The following is a 19,730-nucleotide window of genomic DNA, read 5'->3' on the forward strand; positions in this document are numbered from 1 at the left end:
TTTTCCTTTGGTTTTGTTTCCGAGGTTGTGGTTTCAATAGCGCCCACAGCATGCTATCGTGTCTGACCATTTGAAGGCGTAGAGATGCAAAAGTGGTTGTTTATTCCGTTGCATATCGGCTGCAAAAGTTGATTGGAGGTTCAACACTGAAAAATAGCCTTCTCAGGTAAGTCTGGAGTCAAGACGCTAATCTAGCAGCTTCCTGTGAAAATATGTACACTTAGCATTGCTCGTTAGCCTCAGAGGATAACGTCAAACTATAGCTGAACTTTCAAAGAAACTGTATTTCTTATTTATTTGTGAGTTTTAAAGCTGATTAGATTTACTGCCGTAACTGTTGTTTGAGCTATCAAATATCTTCCTTAGCTGCTACTTATTTCTATTTTGTATGTGTTAGCTCAGGATGTTATTGTAACGTTATTATAGGCATTGTCAGTTGCGCAAAATATGTCAATTGGGGGCAGATTGGGGAAAATTGCATGTAGATCATGTATAAAACTGTATCATCTCTTTGTACAGAACAAGATGATAGAACCAGAGCTGCTAACTGAGGTCCCTGCAGCACTGAAGCGTTTAGCTAAGCAGGTCGTAAGGGGCTTCTATGGAATGGACCATGCTTTGGCCCTGGATGTGCTGATCCGGAACCCATGTGTGCGTGAGGAAGACATGCTGGAGCTGCTCAAGTTTGACCGCAAACAGCTTCGCTCCGTGCTCAACACACTGAAGGCAGACAAGTTTGTCAAATGCCGCATGAGGGTGGAGACGGCTCCGGATGGCAAAACAACCCGGCACAACTACTACTTCATCAACTACAGGTGCTACTCCTCTTTTACACACAATGGCCCAGTATTAAAGCAACTTTTTCCCATCCTTAACCTCCATTTTGATCATAAAATGTGAGTCTGATACTTTTAGGTTATTGGTGAACGTGGTCAAGTATAAGTTGGATCACATGAGACGACGGATTGAGACGGACGAGCGAGACTCCACCAACCGGGCCTCCTTCCGGTGCCCTTGCTGCTCCTCTACCTTCACTGACCTAGAAGCTAACCAGCTCTTTGACCCAATGACGGGTATGGGTCAGCACACAGATTCAGAGCTTTACTGTGAATCGTCTTTGGCCGCAAGAGATATTTTAAAATCACTTTAAAAAGGGGGAGCACTTTAAAATGTATGTATGTGTTTTTATATATTTGTGTTTATTTGTTACATTTAGGCTTTTAGGCCAGAAACTTGTTACATTTCTGTCACATATTGGAAATGTTATTTTCCAGTATTGTGAATTCCTATATACATTTTCTGTAATGGATGAAAATAACTACACAACTATTAGAACTTCAATCTCAAATGAAATTCTTTAAACTTATATAAAAATTAGAGATGGAAATAAATTTAACCTTATCAGATGAATCCAAATTAGAGTAAATAAAATACCTAAGAAAGAAAAGGCCAGATGGGGCAAACACTGTCAATATGCGTGCATTCCCTTATATGATGCAGTAAGAGTTGACAAGTATATTATTAGTATATTATCATTTCTTGAATAAAATTCAATAAAATGTATACACTGAAAGTCAACCTGAAGCAGGAAAACTGTATATCTGGTTCAAATAGATATATTACTGTTGCGATTTGCTGCAAATGTAATTTTCTGCAGGTCATGAGGCTAACAACAATGATAATAATGATGCCTCCAGAGCCCTATTCTGAATCACCAACATTCCTCAGCCTCCAGCTTTTGGCAGTAAATGAGGTGTTTTATTTGAGATAGGCTTTCATTTTAATCAGTCCCCTCATACATACATTCAGGAACATTCCGTTGCACCTTCTGCCAGACGGAGGTAGAAGAGGATGCCTCCGTCTGTCCTGACGCCAGGACGCTGGTGGCACGCTTCAACGAACAGATTGAGCCCATCTATGTGCTGCTAAGGGAGACTGAAGACGTGAACTTATCCCATGATTTGCTGGAGCCTGAGCCAGCTGAGATACCAGCCCTCAAACAGAGGTCAGTTCCTGAGAATGTCTCGAGAATTGTTGTTTTTGCCCTCTTTCTTTATTAGGATTTGAGTAAATACAGTCCCATCAATATTATCTAATAATATTAAATTATGGGTTTTAGCCTGATTTCTTTTTTTTCCCTGTCTGAGTTCATCTTGCAGCCCAAAAGCTTAACAAATATTGAATTTTGTTATAGCCGTGAACGATCTGCAGCTTCTGGAGTGAACTCTGCCGGCGGCCCGCACCGGGAGGCCTGGGCCAACAAGTCTTCAGCCTATGCGGACCTGTACACCCAGAATGTTGTTATCAGCATGGACGAGCAGAACGAACATCAGAAGCGTCCCACAGAGAGCAGCGCACCTAAGGAGAGGCCCGTCTGGATGACGCAGAGCACCGTGCAAGGGGCTTATAGCGACGTGGACGCCCTAAAGACACGTAAGTGAGAGTTCCACCCGTTTATGAAATAGCTGTCTGGAAAAATCAGCTTTGATCTTCTGTTGACATTGAGTATGCATCACACGGAACATATTGTCCCCACATATACTGCTTTTCTGTCTAGGAAGACACCCCAGGTGAGTGGACAGGGCCGGTTATTTAGAGTTTTTCTTGTTTTGCATGCGCACCCGTTACGTAAGAGGGAGAGTTGAGCTTCCTCCCATGGACAAAGTGTGTTTGCAGCAAAGTTCACGGGGTTAACTGACTTGAATCTCTTAGATAAGCATTGCTAAGACAGCCGTAAGATATTAAGTGTTAATATAAGATGCCTCTAAGCAGTCCATCAAGCTAATTGGTAATAAGCACTGGTCTTCTTGTCTAGAGTCCCTCAAATCAAAGCAGGGCCACATCAATGTGTTTGATTTTACATTTCAAGTTTATTTTGTTGAGTAATCAGGAGGCCCAGTCAGAAGATGTTAAAGTCTTCATTAAATTCCCTCCCACACTTAAATGCTGAGTGTGCAGCTGTCGATGGTCGGGTGCTTTGAGTACACTGGCTTTGTGCAGATGATGGCGTGGACAGGACCAACAATGCTGAGCACAAAAGTGCACTTATCACTATATTTCCCTGCAGTTTCCTGTCCTGTCCTGGTTTATTTTGCCCCACATTTTTGACTGCTCACAATTTAACATCAATTTATAGTTACATATAAACACTGGATTAGTTTTGGGCCACTGCCCTGTCAATAAGGCGCTCTGGCTTTCAGACTGACGGTGTTTTTTTCCCCCCGGCTTTACAAACATTTTCTGCTTGGTTTGACTTCTACTGAACCAAATGTGCTTGATTATATTACTAATAATCAGATATTTAATTTGTAATGATTAATCATTTCCAAATGTCAACGGCAATGGCGTTGTCCTTTTGTTCATCGGTCCAGCCCCAAAATCAATGATTAGTGTTTGAGGACACCAATGATTCAACCTTCTCCCTTCACACTGGATGCTATAACGTGCATGTTGATGAGGGATTATCCAGTCTTGATAGAAGGGAGTTACTGTTGTTTCCTCAGATGGTGACTTAGCAGGAGCCCAGGATGGAGTCGTCGCTGGCGCAGGTCAGTCTAATGAAAATGAGGAAGTGATGCGTGCCTTGCTAATCCACGAGAAGAGGAGCGTAGCCAGCGGGGCCGTGGCAGCCGGCACCGCTGCCAGGGGGCTCGCCACGGCAACGGCCAACGGCAGCGACTCGGACAGCGACACGAGCGAATCGGACGACGAGTTGCCCGCAAACCCTCCACCTGCTCAGAAACGGCAGGACGAAGACGAGGACGACGAGGACGACTTTGAGGAGGTCGCGGAGCCGACGGTGATGGTGGGGGGGCGGTCGTTCTTGTACAGAGAGGTCAGCCAGAGGCCGGAGCTGGTGGCCCAGATGTCCGCACAGGAGAAAGAGGCTTACATAGAAATGGGACAAAACCTCTACCAGGACATGTACTACTGATCTCAGACACATCATCAAAGCTGGAAACTTTATTTTTAGTCAAGCTCATCAAACAGAAGGATGGTATTGATCAGCTGGTGCTGACAGTGTCTTGGGCCACAGCCATGGTGTTCTATTGGCGGTCCGCTCAAACCGCCAACTTAATGTTTTCTTTTTAGTTTTCATTTCACGTCTGAGTTCCAACCAGCTGTCTTGTATTTTTACTGATATTTTCCATCTCTCACAGTGCCCCCCCCCCCCCCCACCCCAGGTTTACTCAATACAGCTGTCTACGTACATTTAAAGCATCATGTCTGTTTTGTTACATCAACATTAACTGCTTTTATTTAGCCATGACAACATCATTTGCATCGTGACACTGGAGTTGCTTCAGTAACAAGGTTGAAAATTCAAATTACTGCTTCGATGTTGGTTATTGCAGCGCTCAGCACCAGCCCAAGGTCGCGTCCTCTGCTGTGCAACTGAGCAAATTCCCGCAGCCGCCGGCACAGTCCAGCCAGAGACTTCTAGATGGTCAAAGTGCCAAATGAGAAGGATTTTAAAGCTTTAACCTTCTGTCGGAATAAATTCTTCAGTGCTTTAACAATAACCAAGCTGCATCTCAATGGAAAAGCTCATCCGGTGTCAGTACAGCTGTGTGAAGTCTGGTATTGGGTCAGTACCTGAAACCATTTACCGGTAATCTAAAAACATTGTGATGGTAAAATATACCCAAACATTATGGACGGATAGAGGTGTGTTGTGTGTTGAGTGGCACTTTATTTCCCACGTCGATGTTGTAGGTAGTCCAAATTATACTGAATTGTAATCCGAAACCAATTACAAGCAAACCTGAATATTCGTCACGTCTCCGTGGATTAGATCTGTTCCCTTGAAGGACAAATTCCTGTCAGCCTGAATGATCATTAGTTGGTCAAAGCTGAAAAAAGTGTTGAAATGTGCTGCTGAAAGGTTCCCGTTTAATGAAACAGCCAGTATAAACACTCTGTGGGTAAAATTACATTTAATCTCATTTGAGCTTGTTTGGACTGTAATCAGATACAGGAAAGCCCGGGAGTTATTATAAATATGGATTCTTTCATGTATGTGTGGTAGGAAATTTAATACAAGTGGGCTCGGATAAATCAGCCTCAAGGGATAAGAATGTCGTGCCATTTCCACACTTCACTTACCTTTCATGTGAGACCTTTCCTGTCTTGTTATGTCACAGCCAAATGAAACATGCATTCAAATTGTTTAGATTACACACTCCCATACATTCCCTCCAAATGTGCTCCTGCACTACAGGGTGTGTTAATTTTTTTTATTTTTTTTTATGCATATTAAAATAGATGACTCCTTTGCAACCCCTAAGTATTGGGTCACTCACGCAGGATGGAGGCAATTTTCCCCCCTAAAATCGCAAGACTGATATTAAAGACTGATATAAGCCTGACATTTGGAGAAAGCTGGGCCGTGTCTAATCACAAATGAAATGTTAGACCTGTCACAGAGCTCTCTGCTGTCACATTTCTCCCGTTTTTGTTTTGTTTAAAGGATTTTTCATTGTGATTAGTTGTAACCACATTGCTGTAATTCTATTTTGTTATAATGCTGCATTTACATCCTTTATAGTTAGTTTAGAAAACTGCTTTCATACATTTTAGGCCGATTATTGAGTTTACAAAGCTCCAGTCGGCCAGCAGGGGGCATCTCGTTCCAGAAAAATTGAAATGGCAAAGTGGGTTTCGGTCATCACATTAAACCATCAAAAATATGTTTACTGTCCTTAAATCTACCTTTATACCATAAACAAATGCATAAAAAAATGCTTTCACTTCTCCAACAGCTTGAATCTTAACCAAATTTGATGCATATTTGTTATTAGTAATTTTGATGACTCAGCGGAGGGTCTCTGTTCAAGCCTTGGTTCTGGACAAAGGTGTTGCAGTAGTAGGGAGGAGGTGCCAGAACACCTTCAGAGCACTTCCGAGATGCCCGTGAGCTGGCGACTTGCCCAGGGGTGTAGCTTGATTTATCAGAATGGTGATCGGTGCTCCCATTGATGCGTAAAGCAGCTAAATGTGTCTCTCTCATGTAATAACAGGACTCCGGATGAACGTTAATGTTGTAGCATATGAGGAGTAACGACTCTGGGGCCAGATTTAGCGTGATCTGTCCTACAGGAGAAACTGAATGTTGCTACACTTCAAAGTTTGGGGGAAATGACTGCAAGGAAATGCAAAGAACCTTGTGAATTAACTTCATGTGGCAACATGAAGTGACAAGATGTACCGGAATTTAATAAAAAAAAGTACCTTTTTCTAACCAATAGGTTCTCTCTGGTTTAATTCCAAACTGATCCCAGAAGAGAATATTTCAACAAACAATCCTTAAAATGAAAGCCTTGCGATGTACTTCAAATGTTGAATTAATAATTATAGTCTTAAGGAGAGAAACTTAACAAGTCCTTTGTTAAAACCAGCGTTTACTGTGAGGCAATATCAACATTTTGTTTCTTTTCCAAATTGCATTTTGGTACCACGACCATTTGAAGCAATTTCACTCTAATCCCGCTGTTGTGCTTTGGCACATTTCTTTTGAATAAAAGGCACTTTTGTGAATGCACCATATTGCATGACAACCCAAATTTCTGTTCTGGGCCAGATAATTGCTTGTCTGCGCCTTTGTTGCCAATGGAAAAGATCAGGTCGAACCGCCTCGGCCAAATCGCGTGACATTCTCCGCTGACACCTCCATCACGGAACACCTTGCCGCAGGACGCCAGGTGGTGATGGGAACACGGGGCTCGGCGTGTAACGGCTCCACACAGAAGGAATGGGCTGGGTGTATTCCGTGGAGGTGAAAATGTCACACGCTGCAGAGGAGCTTGGTGAGGTCTGACACCTCTGGGGTAGACCTCCGAGCCCATACCTTCCTTTTAAGTCAGAGGATGGACACCTGTAGAGCCCAGCCCGAAAGGTCAGGATGAAAACACGACCTGGCCTCATTAAACCACCCCCCCCGCCCATCAGAAAAGCTCAATTAAAAACCCACCCTCCCACTGTGCCATTGATCTGCCCAAGGCAGGGCTGAGTGGTGAGCGAGGACTCAGGAGGCGCTCCGCCACGCGCTCAAAGACCTTGAAAAAGCAGTTCTGACCAGCTGACAGGTCAGGATTGTTGCGCTATGTATCCTTTCAAACTCGGACGCCACGTCTTTCCCGCCTGGGCTGATATCTATCGATCAGGACACGTGAGCGATGTGGTCGGTGTGGCGGAGACGCTGGCGGAAACTCATCAACGGCGGATCGTAATGACTGATGCTTCCTGAGCTCTGAGAAGATTACACAAGGATTGATCGCCCGAAGGTGTCTCCGTCACTCCTCCGATAACACAGAGATTAACAACTTAATGAGTGACGCCGTTGGTCCATCATCTGCCCCGCGACCCTTCTCCCACGGCCGACGTTGAAACCCAAGCGCAGGTGAAGACTTAACGGATCGATGCCTCTGTGGAGGTGTGGTCAGATACCTGAAAACAAACACATGTGCAGTTACGACCTTATTACTTTTGGCTACGATAAGCTCTCGCCGCAACCACGACAAACATCTGTCCTTATTTAGAAGCTGTTAACCTTTTGCGGGAGCATGTCACATCCATTTTGCAAAGAACAGCCATCGTTCACCTTATTTATTCATGAGAGACTCCACACTCATCTGCAGGAGCCAGAGCCAGTAAAGCGTCTGAGGAGATAGCTCCGCTCTGACCCGAGGTCTTTACATTCAACGATAACCCCCCCGATGCGTGCTTCCAATGCATATAAATGACATGTAGACTTAGCATGGCGTTTAGCCGCACGCCACGTTTCCTCCCCCAAGACAAATCTGTGATTGCTTAGTGTGGCCTCCTATCATTTCCTTTAAGGTACATATGGTGTTAAGAGATCAGATGATGCTCTTGGAATGTGGAGAGTGTAACTTTTCTAAGCCACACTCTTTTCTGCTCATTCCATATGCTGGTACAAGATGCTGGAATGATCTTGCAGAGGATATAGGGCCATTTGTTGCCTAGGAGACGGTTGATAAAGATGACAGTTTAGAAACGTACATAGACATGAACATGCAGAGGGATTGCTGAGCATCCATCCCAGCTTTTACCAACCCAACCCTCTGTGTAAATACTGGTTTTATTTTTAAAGTAGGGTACCTGCGGGTCATCGGGCCTATGCTCAAAGCAAAGTCACGCTTGGGGGATGAGGTTATTGTGGTATTGACAGAGAGACATGAAGGCGTGACCTTCAGGGACCTTTGATCATTCATTCGTCCATGAGGGGAGCCGAACCTGTCAGTCAATCACGCTCACGCCTGATTGGCTTGTGAATGATTTCCGCTTCTGTTCTATTGATATAGATCAATGCTGAGAACAAAACCAAATAATTTCCCTCCGGACCCATGTTCTCTATTCTGATGTCGGCCAGTAATCGTTTTAATTTATTTACTGAGAAAATCTCATTCAAGCACCTTTAGTTCTACCTACTTCCTGTTTGGGTTGCTGCTGCACCGTATCTGCTTCCTGACAGTCAAACTGATCGAGTGTTTTGTTTCGAGGCGGAATGGCAGCTCAAGCAGGAATAATAACAGCTAGCGTAGTGAACGGAAATTCACTCTCTCCTCTCTTCCCCTCTCTCTCATCGTGGAAGAGGACAAACAGAGATAATGACCATAACATCCCATTAACAGGAAGTTCAGCGCATTTGTTGCTGTTTCCTCCAACCTCACAAATGATTTAACTCAGGGTATCAAAACAGTGAGCTTACAAAAAGAGCAGATGGCTTAGGAATGAAAATTGCCAGATGTTTGTCCAGTTTAGAATCTTAAGCAATTACAAAACAACCCATTTCTACAAGCTAGCTAGCCTTCATTAGCTCCTATTAACTTCATTCACCCATAGGCTTCATGTCGCAGTGCATTTAAGTTATTAGCACATGTGAGTTGGCAGATGCTTGAGTTAGTTGTCATCATTTTTATTGAACTCCAATACAATCCACCTTTATTTGTATAGCATCTGTTATAGCCACCAACACTCTACAGGCACCAGAGCCTGACCTCTGAACAGGCATCAGGCAGGAAAAAACTTAAAAAAGAGAGAAATCTTAACAGGAAGACACCTTGATTAGGACCCCCCATATGAGCTGTTTAAACTGTGTTAGTTTCACTAACTGCAGTAGCAGTTTTATGCTAATTCAGTTGCAGTCAGCCTGTTCCAGACTGTGCCACAGGACCACAGAATTACAGCCTTACACACAAGAGTAGGCAGGCCCATCCAGAAAGGATTGCTTCAGTGATAAACGTCCCTCACTGGATGCGCTGCATCCGCATCCTTCCATGATGTGGAGCACTGGGGTTGAGGAAATTGCTTCACCCAGGAGTCAGAGCAAGCTGGTCCCGACTTGTTAATTTTGGGAGAATCATCTTTGCTGACAAACACGAGGAGCTGATTGCTCTGCGGCTTTTCCTCATGGCCAGACCGGTGCCCCCCCCGCCCTGCTGCGGGCCTCTGTTTGTTGTCTCATTTGTGAACCTGGACAGAAATAAGCACAAGTGTGAGGGGGGCTCTGCGATGAGGGAGGGGTGACGGCGGGGTGATGATAATGAGCGCAAACACACAAAGCGGCTTACATGATGCATTCCTGGATCATGATCCCCATTTAAAGGGTACCACTCATGGGGCAGCTTTTGGTGCATTTGCAGGACTGAGGGGGTGGTTTAATCCAAACAAGACAGTTTATTAATGGATGAGATCATCCGAATGCTTTAAAGAACCAAAAACCCCAAACATTGCGCAGGCTAAAAAGGAAATGATGCAGGTCTGCCTCTCCATTTGTTTACTTTTTGATCCATCACACCTCCTCCTCTCTGCAGGGCCTCTGGGAAAGGCCCCATGAGTCTTGTGTTGACGTCACCTCCTGTTTCTCTCATTATGCCGACTGTCGTCCAACAGCAGGACTTGTTTCCATGCCCACCAAGCAAATGTCTCATCGGCGTCTCCTGGCAAAATGCAACTTCGGAGCACGTCAGGAAAGCCCCTCTTGGTTACTGCGTTCATTCCAGCCCGTTAAAGAGCGACTTAGCAATGATTCAGCAACAGTCGCAGCCGACTGGTCTGAAAGGACGACTCCTGATAGGAGTTTTCTGAATGCGTCTTCATCTCCAACTGCGGGCTGATTTGCTCTAAATCCAGCCACTGTGGTGGAATTGAGAGCATGTGACCCCCCCACACCCCCACAAATTGACCCGCTTTAAGCTCTGGTGAAGTCTTGCACATCCAGTGCACTGCATAAACATCAGCAATCTGTCCTGCCATCAAAGTGAAGCACCCAAATCTGCTCCACATTTATTAACACGAAACATGTAATAGGTGTGAAATTATTGCCCCGATCTGCTTTTCTTATTCATCAAATTTGCTTGGTTTCCTATGCACAAATAGATCAATCTTTATTGGTTTATACTGTGTCATAGAAGGAAAAGGAATGTTTTCTTTGCCTGCTGGAGCCGCTGGTGAGAGCAGACTTTATTTCCCAGTTGTCTCAAGTACTCATCCCAAAGTGGCGCAGGAGGCTTTATGGAGTGTTGTTACTGAAAATAGCATTTTCTTCAAAACATCTGGAATGAAGAAGTGCATTTTCATAATGAAAGAAACATCTACCCTCAGTGAATTCATCAAGAACAGAAAAATGAACCCTTAACTCCATAAGTGACAACGGTCCTCTAACCAGCACTGACCCCTCAACCCGGCACGAATCGACCGGGTCGTTGCTCGCAGCCCCGGTGCCCCGATGCTCCTGGAGACGGACCTGCATCACCAGACGACCGTACGGCCGTTCTGAGCCCTCTGGGACGCGACATTAGCTAAGTGCTGACAAACAGCTCGGCTATTCATGCATCTAATATCCTTCAATATATCCTTCAATATAATATCCTTTATTAATATCTAATATCATGCATCGACTCTAATGGAGATATTTTAAAGCTGAAGTTTGTGGGAAAAACGTCACGAGGCCTCGTCAGCTTGTGCAACGTGTTTTAATATTACCGTCCCACAGCTGCATTCCTGTTTTATAAAGCACTGTGGGTTTTTTCTTTGTGTCTGCAACACTAAAAGATTTATTGAAGTACAGCCCTCAGTAAATGTGATCCGGGTGTTATTGTATCCCAACAACGCCACCGAATCCAACTGATTTGACGTCATAAGTGTCTCCATGAGGGTCATTCTGGATGGCATCTTGTTTCCATTCATTGTAATTTTAAAACGCTACCTCATTTCTATTAATTTAAAATAAAACCCCATCCTTCAAAGAGCATGTCCTATAGCTAGCACACAGGCAGAAGTAGGCCAGAGCAGTGATCCCCACTGTCCTTTTGCCCATGCTGGGCCCATTGTTGTGTTGCCAAAACTGATTTTCCCTGGAGCCTGAAAGACCAATTTTCCTTCTGTATTGTATGCATGGCACAGCTAGTTGGTACAGCTTGTGTGTCTGCAGTAAAAAGCTGTGAAAAAACCTCTATTATCCGCAGGATCGATGCACCAACAGTCGTTTTAGCACCGTCGCATGCACGATAATCAGGTTTACCATCGAAGCCCATCAGTCAGGGTCGTAAAATAAAAACACTTGCTTCCTTCCAGTCTTTCAGACGCACAGAACAACAGCTTTTTACAGAACACACTAGAACTAAGGTGGCATTTCATGGAGTCATTTGTGGTTATTGGATTTGTTTTTTTTTTCCAGCCAACAAAGTCACCTGACAGTTTCACTCATCATCATATCCTAATGCACGAGGATTTCTCTTTTGCCAATCACATCCCTGCGTTTCACGTGTGGAATTAATGATTTTATGGCTATAAACAAAAAGAGGCTCCTTTTTGGCATCTTGCTTCTCAGCCTCAGACTCCACAGCTTTTAGACACAAGGCAGAAGGAATAAAAGAAGCAACCGCTCCTCCAAAGTCCTGACAGGAAGTGACACCGAATGAGGCAAAAGATTCCACTGTTGCCCATTTTGGAGGTCTGCATCTGCACTATTGATCCACCCGGTTCAGAAAGAGCGGATCGATACCAGGAAATACTTGCAGCACCGGTGCCCGACGCTGCAGCACATGGTTCTGTTTACTCCCCAGTCCGATATGAAAGGGCTGAATATCTGAGGCATGGGGGCAGCTATTTGCCACCGAACGCCCGGCAGCAGGACTAAAGATCGCTACTTGTGTCGCTTGAGAGTTAAGCTGAAGTGGTGCCGGGCTCATTGTGACGCCCACTCTCTCTCTTGCACTAAAGCCTTTTTCTTCTCCGCGGGCGGTGAGTAGCCGCACATCACGTTCCTATTAAAAGGAAAACTCCTTCACTTATCTCTCAAGAACTCAAGAAAGTAAAACCGGAAAGCAGATGTTGCCTCGTGCTTCATCACAAATGATCCCATTGTGCATTTCTGAACAGTATTTGTGGAAATTAGTGAGTGAGTTTTGCATTTTCAGGCCCTCACGGTCACTTCCTTCGCCTGCACATGATCACCTGCAGTTTAATTCACGTAAGTCGGTTTATTTTCGTTGCCGTAGAACCTGGCAGGTATTAACTGGCCCGAGGCGCCTCAACGGTGGTGGGTGAGCTATGCAAACAGCTCAGAGGTGGTGGGGGGGGGGGGGGGGGGGGGGGGGGGGGGGGTGACGTGAATGTTTCGGTCACAACGGGTCTGGAAAAAGACTGAAATGGTCGCTGCGGGTGAGTGAGTCCCAAACAAATGTATTCACAATGAAGACAAACAGCGTTTTCCTGACAGGGTGAACAATAGGAACGGCGAGTGAGGACATGGTAATCAGGGCTGTTTCATGCCGACGCCCACACGGCAGATCTGCTGAGTCAGGCTGCTGAACCGTATAAGATGCTCGGTAAAATGCAGCCAGACCCACGTTGAATAGGCATTAATTGGAATAATAATTTCAGGGATGAATAATTCAGCTGAAATTTCCAGCAGAAAACCGCAGGGATTTTAAAATTCCACCAACCCCCCCCCCTTTTTCTTTGGAGTCAACTGGATTCTGGGGATCTTGGGAGTCCAACAGCTTCGGGGTGCAGGCCCTTCCTAGATTTCTCCACCTGGAAGGTGAGTGATGAACATTCCCACCTTCTTGTGAGGGATGTGAGCACAGAAAACTAACCCGGAGACGGCGTGAAAGCACTCCGCTCTGCTCCAAAGTTCTCTGATGACCTGCAGGAACCCGCTCCGACGACCACAACATCAAATCCGTCGCACAGGTTAATGCATCAATAATTTAAAGAACCAACCTGTGAATCAAACATGAACTGAAGGTCAGTGCTGCCGATGAAATATTCAAGGCAGGAGCGTGCTTTCACTGGCCAAGAGATTGGAGTGCTTTTAGAAGATGCTTACGCTCTGACAGCAAAGCTTGCATTACATATACACACTTTAGTGATTGTTAAATGAAAACAAGCGAAGGCGTCTGTTGAGAACTGGGCGTTAAAAGCTGGAGGTTGTGGTAATTGGCATCACACACGTGTGGTTCGATGTGCTGGAAACTGTCGGGGTTTGATTTGCTGCCGGTTGTTAGTTAAATATAGGACTCTGTCTCCCCTGCAGCCATCTTTGACACCCTGTAACAAATGTCTGACGTAACTGAACCATTTAAATCGGAGCTTTATGCAGATGCGTATTTTGCTGGAAACCGGCTGCGCAGATGTAAACACCCCCTCCTTTTCTACTCACCGCTGACTATTCACTAAACTGTAATTACAGAAGTCGCTGGCCATTGCTTTGAATGGACAGTTCCGGCCACCGTAAAGGTCCCCCGTGATGCAGGATTTCTGAGTCTGGTGTAATGAGGAAGGTTGTAATAAAGTGTTAAAGCTCCCTTTTCTGCTTCCCTGTTGGGTTTTTGCCTTTAAGTGTCAGCTCGTATTCATCTCTCAGGCTCTCGGCCTTGTTCAGTAATGAAACATCTCATCTTGTAAGGTCCCTTATCACCTGAACAGGGGACTCCATACATTCATTTCAGACTATAGCCAGACTTTATTTTCTTCTGCTCTCATCATCTCATCACATTCTACATTTTTCTCTGCAGATTAACTCCACGTGTTATTTCCTCATCATGTCTCTTTCGTGTTTGTCGGTTTATCACTTTTAAAGTTCTTTAAATCATTCCGGATGTTTACCCTGTCGACCATTTTGACCCCCCTTCCTATTAACTGCTCTTTTTAACTACTCTTTGAAGTGAGTTTAACCACCCAGCTATCATTCCATTATCCGACTTCACAATGATGCTGATGTGGTTACCATGGTTACGGAGCAGAGGAGTCGGCCCGGGATTCTCTGAGAGGACGTTCAGATGAGGGAGGCTGAGGGAGGAAGTCTGATCAATTTGAAACGTGACAAGTCCGCCGGCAGCGGAGTGAGCTATCTCCGGCAGACGCAAAGACGCGGAGAGGTCACACTTAATTGAAGCTGAAATTAATAACACATGCAGCTATCAAAGGCAGGAAGTGAGCTGGTAAAGAACAAATTGTGAGCTGTGAAAGCGTGAACTGCAATATTCTGAGAAGTTCTATAATGGAATATGGAAGCGTATAGAAGACACTCAGTATCTTTGCGTGAAACATCGATGCCAGGGGACCGATGAGCCATTTACCATGTGTGAGATAAATGGTGAACAGCGTGGTGTGGCAGGGGTTAGCGCTGTCGGCTCACCGCGGGGTGATTGAACGCTGAAAATGCAGATTTAACCCCCGAAGCAACATCAATATTTACAAATGTGCTTCATGACACAACCATTAAACCTGCTAGCTCCAAATGGGATCCTGCTAGCATCCACAAAGATAACGCTACACGTCATTTCCATCCCTGACAAAAGCATCTGGAACTCCCCGTCGGCTGCATTACATGAACAAAGCTGTTATTTTATTAAAACCTCAGCGTGAAGACCAAAAATGCCCGCCACTAAAACCTTTAATTCCATCATCTGTATCATTTCTATAAAACTGACGTATGTTCCTGTATTTGTCTTCTCATTAGTTGGGTTTAAATTAGTTCAAATCATTAAAATGGGGGTGAAACAGTAGGATTCACATGGCCGCCAACGTTCCTGAAGCTCCAGTTCTCCCAGTGCCCCTATTCCCTAACCTGAGAGTGAGCTCCTTCCTCTTTCCCTGCTGCTGAGCTGGACAGATCTCTGCACTTGTTTGCTTTGGTTGGAATACCAGGAGCTGATCCAACACAACCAGTGCACTTCATATCTACATCATTTCTCAGTGACTTATTCTCCTACATTAGGGGAAACCCTGATTGAAGGATAAAGAATGACACTTTTTCCATTTTGTGAGTAAATTGCTCAATATTGGCTGTGTTGTAGCTGCCAATAATCCAATATCATTGCTCTAATTAATGACCTATTGATTCTTCCATTCCTATGTCAGGCGTTCTGTCTAATATCTGCCAATATATAGTCCTCCACTCCCCAAGGTTACAGATGGTGCAAGTATAGTGGTATCTCCTACTTCAACACAGGATAGACTTCATAACTTTATGTGGAAAATTGAAATGATGAAACAAGGATCCAAGATTTAACAGGCAGCAGGATCTGGAAGGCTGCACACTTCTCAAACAAGGCTCCTCGCGTCTGCAAGGCATGACTCTGGACTTTAACAAACCCGAACCGCAGAGCGTCGCCTTTTTTTATCTCCTTATCTCAGACTGGAGTGAAGGAGAAACAGACCGTGTGTGCCACGCTCTGACTCCATAACAAGTATCGCCAGGGGGAGAGGCTGGTGATGTAAGCTCTTATGCAATATCACTGGTCCTGAACATTCAAATGAGATAATTATACTTTATGGCTTTGCTTGTAAACACTGTAATTTGGGATCTGGGTTTATATATAATCACTCTGTGTTCCTAATAACCAACATTTTCCTAACAGACACACTCATTCATGATCCATCCCAGCTCAGCTCTGGGTTTAATCTCTTTATTAAGTGTGCATGTGGATAGGAAAAAGGCATGTTTTGAGTTTCCCTTTGTTTTCTTTGTTAAGAAAATACACTACAAAATTTTCCATTTATTTAAACGCATCTACGCTATGAGGACATGTGATTTGAACGTACATTTCTCTACAAGAAAATGTGATTTTTATGTTGTGTTGAATAGAATTTCCAAGCAGATGCTTCCGTCATCTCTTTCCAAACATTGATGTAGGATCAGCTGGACTTTGTTTTTCCTAGCAAAATATAATATGATGACATCACAGGTAATCATAATCATTCATTTGCCAAATCAGTGAAAACATATGCTACCCTGCAGAGAGACTAGCCACCACATTTGTCCACCTTAGACAACAGAAGTAACTGCTGGTGCTGGACGTGGAAACAAACACCACATCCCATCAGCGTTCCAGTTGCTCCCATCAAAATTCCAAAATGACTGCTCCTTCTTCTCTCAGCCCTCCGTTTCGCAGCAGCGATGATGAATTCCTGTTGACTTCATTTTGGCTGAGCCATTATCTCGTTTCCCAGCTTCTGTTCCTTCGTCATTCACTATTTGATTTACAGCCTTCGGCCAATCAGCGGCGAGGGGGGAGGAGTGGGGCGGGGCCGGTGCCCGGTGGGCGGGGCTTGCCGCTTATGATTTTCAGCACCCTGGACAGCCCCCCGTCTCCTGCCTCTGGACTGCAGGGAGGCGACTCTTACGCACAACTGGATGATTTTACAAGAAAAGCCTCCATCTCCAGATCCAACGGTCCACGGCACCGAGCTCCTCTCCCTGTTTGCTGCCCTGCTTTCTCCTCCACGGTTGAGTTGTTTTTCTCCCCCCGGCCCGAGCGTGGAGTCAAGCCGCGTTTTAACTGCATTGTCTCTGCGTCTTCAGGTTGATTTCTCCCCCCTCCTTGTTTTTCTGTTTCCAGCAAAGAGCATGCTGTGAAAGTGCAGAGTGGACTGACTGCTACGAAACATCGCTGCTTAGTTGACAGATTATGTCCAGACGTCGCATTTCTCTGCAAACCCGGGAGTGGATTCCACTTTAGGTTACAGGGGGAAGATGAAGTTGATGATCAGTGGCCGCCCGTGCATGTTCTGACATGACCTATCTGCATCTGCAACGCGGGCTGTAATCCTCACATCAGCCTGACTTAGACGCATTCGTTTGCATTTTGTGGGCAGCAGCTAGACAGCAAGATGAGGTGCCTCTGTGACTTTTTAAATTGCACCTAAAAGAGAGCGTGTGTGCAATATCCTTCTTCTGGGAGGCGACGATTTCGTTTTCCAGAGGCGTTGACGAGTCAGGGTCCTGCATCCGAAAGGAGGTCGCAAACTCTGGGAAGCCCGAGAAGACAGAGGCGCCTTTTGCTTCCCGCCCATCAACCCGAGCACACACAAGAGCGGCCCGGAGAAATGAAGAAGTTTCGTAAGGTGTTGGACGGATTAACCACGTCCTCCCCCGGAGGGACCGTGGGATCTCCATCGTGTGGCAGCGCGGCGGGAACTCCCACCGCGGCACCAACCCCCAAGGAGATCGACATCCAGGAGACGCTAGTGTCGGAAAACTTTCAGTTGTGCAAGGTGGGTGGACAAAAGCACGCCGACGCGCCTTGCGGATGAGTTCATTTGGATCTTTGCGTAAAAGTTGAACTCGGGGCGAGTTTAGTGGCAGCGTCCACTGGCCTGTTTGGGGAGAAAGTTGGATAACTCACTGTTCCCTGCTATCACTAGACAGGTAGATCATTTTCCAAAACAACTAAAAGCACCACCAGAGATAGATTTTCCATTACAGCAGCTCTCGCGGATGGAATTGGCGGGTGCGCGCATGTGTGGTTTTGGGCACACTTAAGCTTCTCACTCGTGTGCGCCGTGAATTTGCAACCTCTCGTCAGCAGGCTGCACAGGCTGCGGTAGCCTACACACGCGCGCGCGCGCATTCACGACATAAACAAAAGCCGATGAATGCAATAGCAGCTATCCTCGACGCATCAGCAAAGCTCGCAGGCACGACTAGTGTAGGGACGGTGACATAACTGGTGTCCCTGGCTTGCGTAAAAAAAAAGAAAAAGTGCACAGCCAAGCCAGCGGAAGGAGCCTGCAGTATACTGTCCTCAGCTGATGTGCTGGTTGGGTGGAGGGTGGTATTTATAGCCGCCTCTGTCGCCGTTGCATCCCCCATTTTTTAATGTGGGGGGACAGACAGCAACGGTTGCTCGGCGGGCTTTGGGGAAAAACGTACATTTTTGGATAAGGCGGTCAATAATTCATGTAGAGGCCAACAGAAAATGGGTTCTGCACAGAAATACAGTGTATTATTAACAGGCAGAGTGGGGGCAGCAACAAGAAGGGGGGGGGGGAGTTAATTCACAAACTGAAAAGGATGCTGCAGGAGCGAGGGAGGCAGACAGGAAGAAAGTGCTGGAAAAGAACAGCCATGGTCCCGTGCAGGACTCTGTTTTAGACCGGAAAAGCCTCGTGGAAGCAGGCGTGCGCTCCCGTTTCTGTGGGTGCGAGGGAGTGTCTGACAGAGGAGATACATCTTCATTAATTAAGTGTGAAACAATCTAATCACGATCACCTCAGCACAGCTATTCTGAGGCGTGTGATCGTAGCCAAGAAGAACCCGCTAATGTGAAACAGAAGAAAAGATGTGTGAAATTTAAGCAATAAACTTGGTATTTTTAGATAGGAGGCAGCTGGAAACGATGATGACAAGGCGCACAGAAATTGATTATCTTCTGTGACCTTTATCCAATTAATAAATGATGTATACACTATACATTAATTGCTCTCTGGCTGAGAGGAAGTACCCTGGATTGCTCAATAACAGATAAATTAATTCAGTAAGTTGATTAAATTAGCAAATGGTTTGTTCCCAAAGCTTTGCTCCCAATATTGCTCAGTGAGGTTATCCTTGTTAAAAACAGATTCCTGGGTCTGTGTGCTACAGAACGTGTGGGAGGATTTGGCTTCTTCACTGTAGCTAACTTCACTGGAAAGTTAGCCACGGCTGCTCCGTGTGGGAAGATGCATCGAATATTTGTGTAACCAAACATTACTCTGCACTCCTCACCTCACCACTTTTTCATTTAATGAAAGATATCTGGAGGAAAGCAAAGGTTTCGTTCTTTCCTCTTTTGGGTCGGCATCGGCGCTCGTTAAGCAGAGAGCACACGCTGCCCGGCGGGTTAGCATTAGCAGATCTGTTTTTGATGGGCGATAACATCTTCAAGCAAACATTACATCACCACCATCTCATCTGTATACTTTAAATGCACAAAACCACCAAAACTATATTTTAAAAAGCTCTAAAGTTGTCTCAAGATTTGTTGCCAAGGTTTCATTGAAGAGCGTCGCCATTAAAAAACATGGCAAACGTTTCTTTTTTTTTTTAAGCGGCGCCCGTGCTTGTGTGCAAAGGTGCACATCAAGCTCACTTTGTTGCAGGAGCCGCTCGGTGCTTCTGTGACAGGTAGCACGCGTGCATGAGTGAGTGAGTGTGCTGATACAGTGAAACAGGAAGAGGCAGGACAGCCAGACCTTCGAGCGTGCACGTAAATCACTCACTGTACTAACACCCTCTCCCTGGTGATGGTCTCAGACTGCTGGAATGGAGAGCTTGGGCACGCACAGAATGCAGATGACCTGTGTTACTCCTCAGAATCTCTCAGACATTAAAGCTGTGGTACGCAAACAGACCCCTGATCAGAGGCGGGGGGGTGGGGGGGGTGGGGGGGGGGGGTGGTTCGTGTGACTGTTACAAGCTACTGGTGCAGCGGAGC

At 45.5% G+C, this 19,730-nt stretch overlaps 2 protein-coding genes across 14 annotated transcripts in view; both read left to right on the forward strand.

Moving 5' to 3' along the window:
* Positions 1-7: 7 nt before the first annotated feature.
* Positions 8-6,546, forward strand: gtf2e1 (general transcription factor IIE, polypeptide 1, alpha). The gene is made up of 6 exons (XM_003962050.3): positions 8-166; positions 520-815; positions 916-1,073; positions 1,810-2,005; positions 2,195-2,433; positions 3,504-6,546. The coding sequence occupies exons 2-6, from the start codon at positions 526-528 to the stop codon at positions 3,932-3,934; spliced, it is 1,314 nt and encodes a 437-aa protein (XP_003962099.1). The 5' UTR covers positions 8-166; positions 520-525; the 3' UTR covers positions 3,935-6,546.
* A 10,066-nt stretch (positions 6,547-16,612) lies between these two features.
* Positions 16,613-19,730, forward strand: part of stxbp5l (syntaxin binding protein 5L) — a 69,737-nt gene continuing 66,619 nt past the window's right edge. For all 13 annotated transcript variants that reach the window (XM_029843122.1, XM_029843131.1, XM_029843124.1 and 10 more), the window contains exon 1: positions 16,613-17,529. In XM_029843122.1, coding sequence (XP_029698982.1) covers positions 17,362-17,529 — 168 coding nt within the window. In that variant the 5' untranslated portion in view covers positions 16,613-17,361. The remainder of the gene's footprint in view (positions 17,530-19,730) is intronic.

The sequence above is a fragment of the Takifugu rubripes genome, chromosome 1 (genome assembly GCF_901000725.2).
Source record: "Takifugu rubripes chromosome 1, fTakRub1.2, whole genome shotgun sequence".
Classification (NCBI taxonomy): domain Eukaryota; kingdom Metazoa; phylum Chordata; class Actinopteri; order Tetraodontiformes; family Tetraodontidae; genus Takifugu; species Takifugu rubripes.

What these genes read in the sequence shown, in the direction of transcription:
- gtf2e1 (XM_003962050.3), top strand. Translation starts at nt 526, where the DNA reads ATGATAGAACCAGAGCTGCTAACTGAGGTCCCTGCAGCACTGAAGCGT. An exon ending in GCTCTTTGACCCAATGACGG is followed by an intron (nt 1,074 to 1,809) that starts GTATGGGTCAGC and finishes ACATACATTCAG; the next exon opens with GAACATTCCGTTGCACCTTC. An exon ending in CGTGGACGCCCTAAAGACAC is followed by an intron (nt 2,434 to 3,503) that starts GTAAGTGAGAGT and finishes TTGTTTCCTCAG; the next exon opens with ATGGTGACTTAGCAGGAGCC.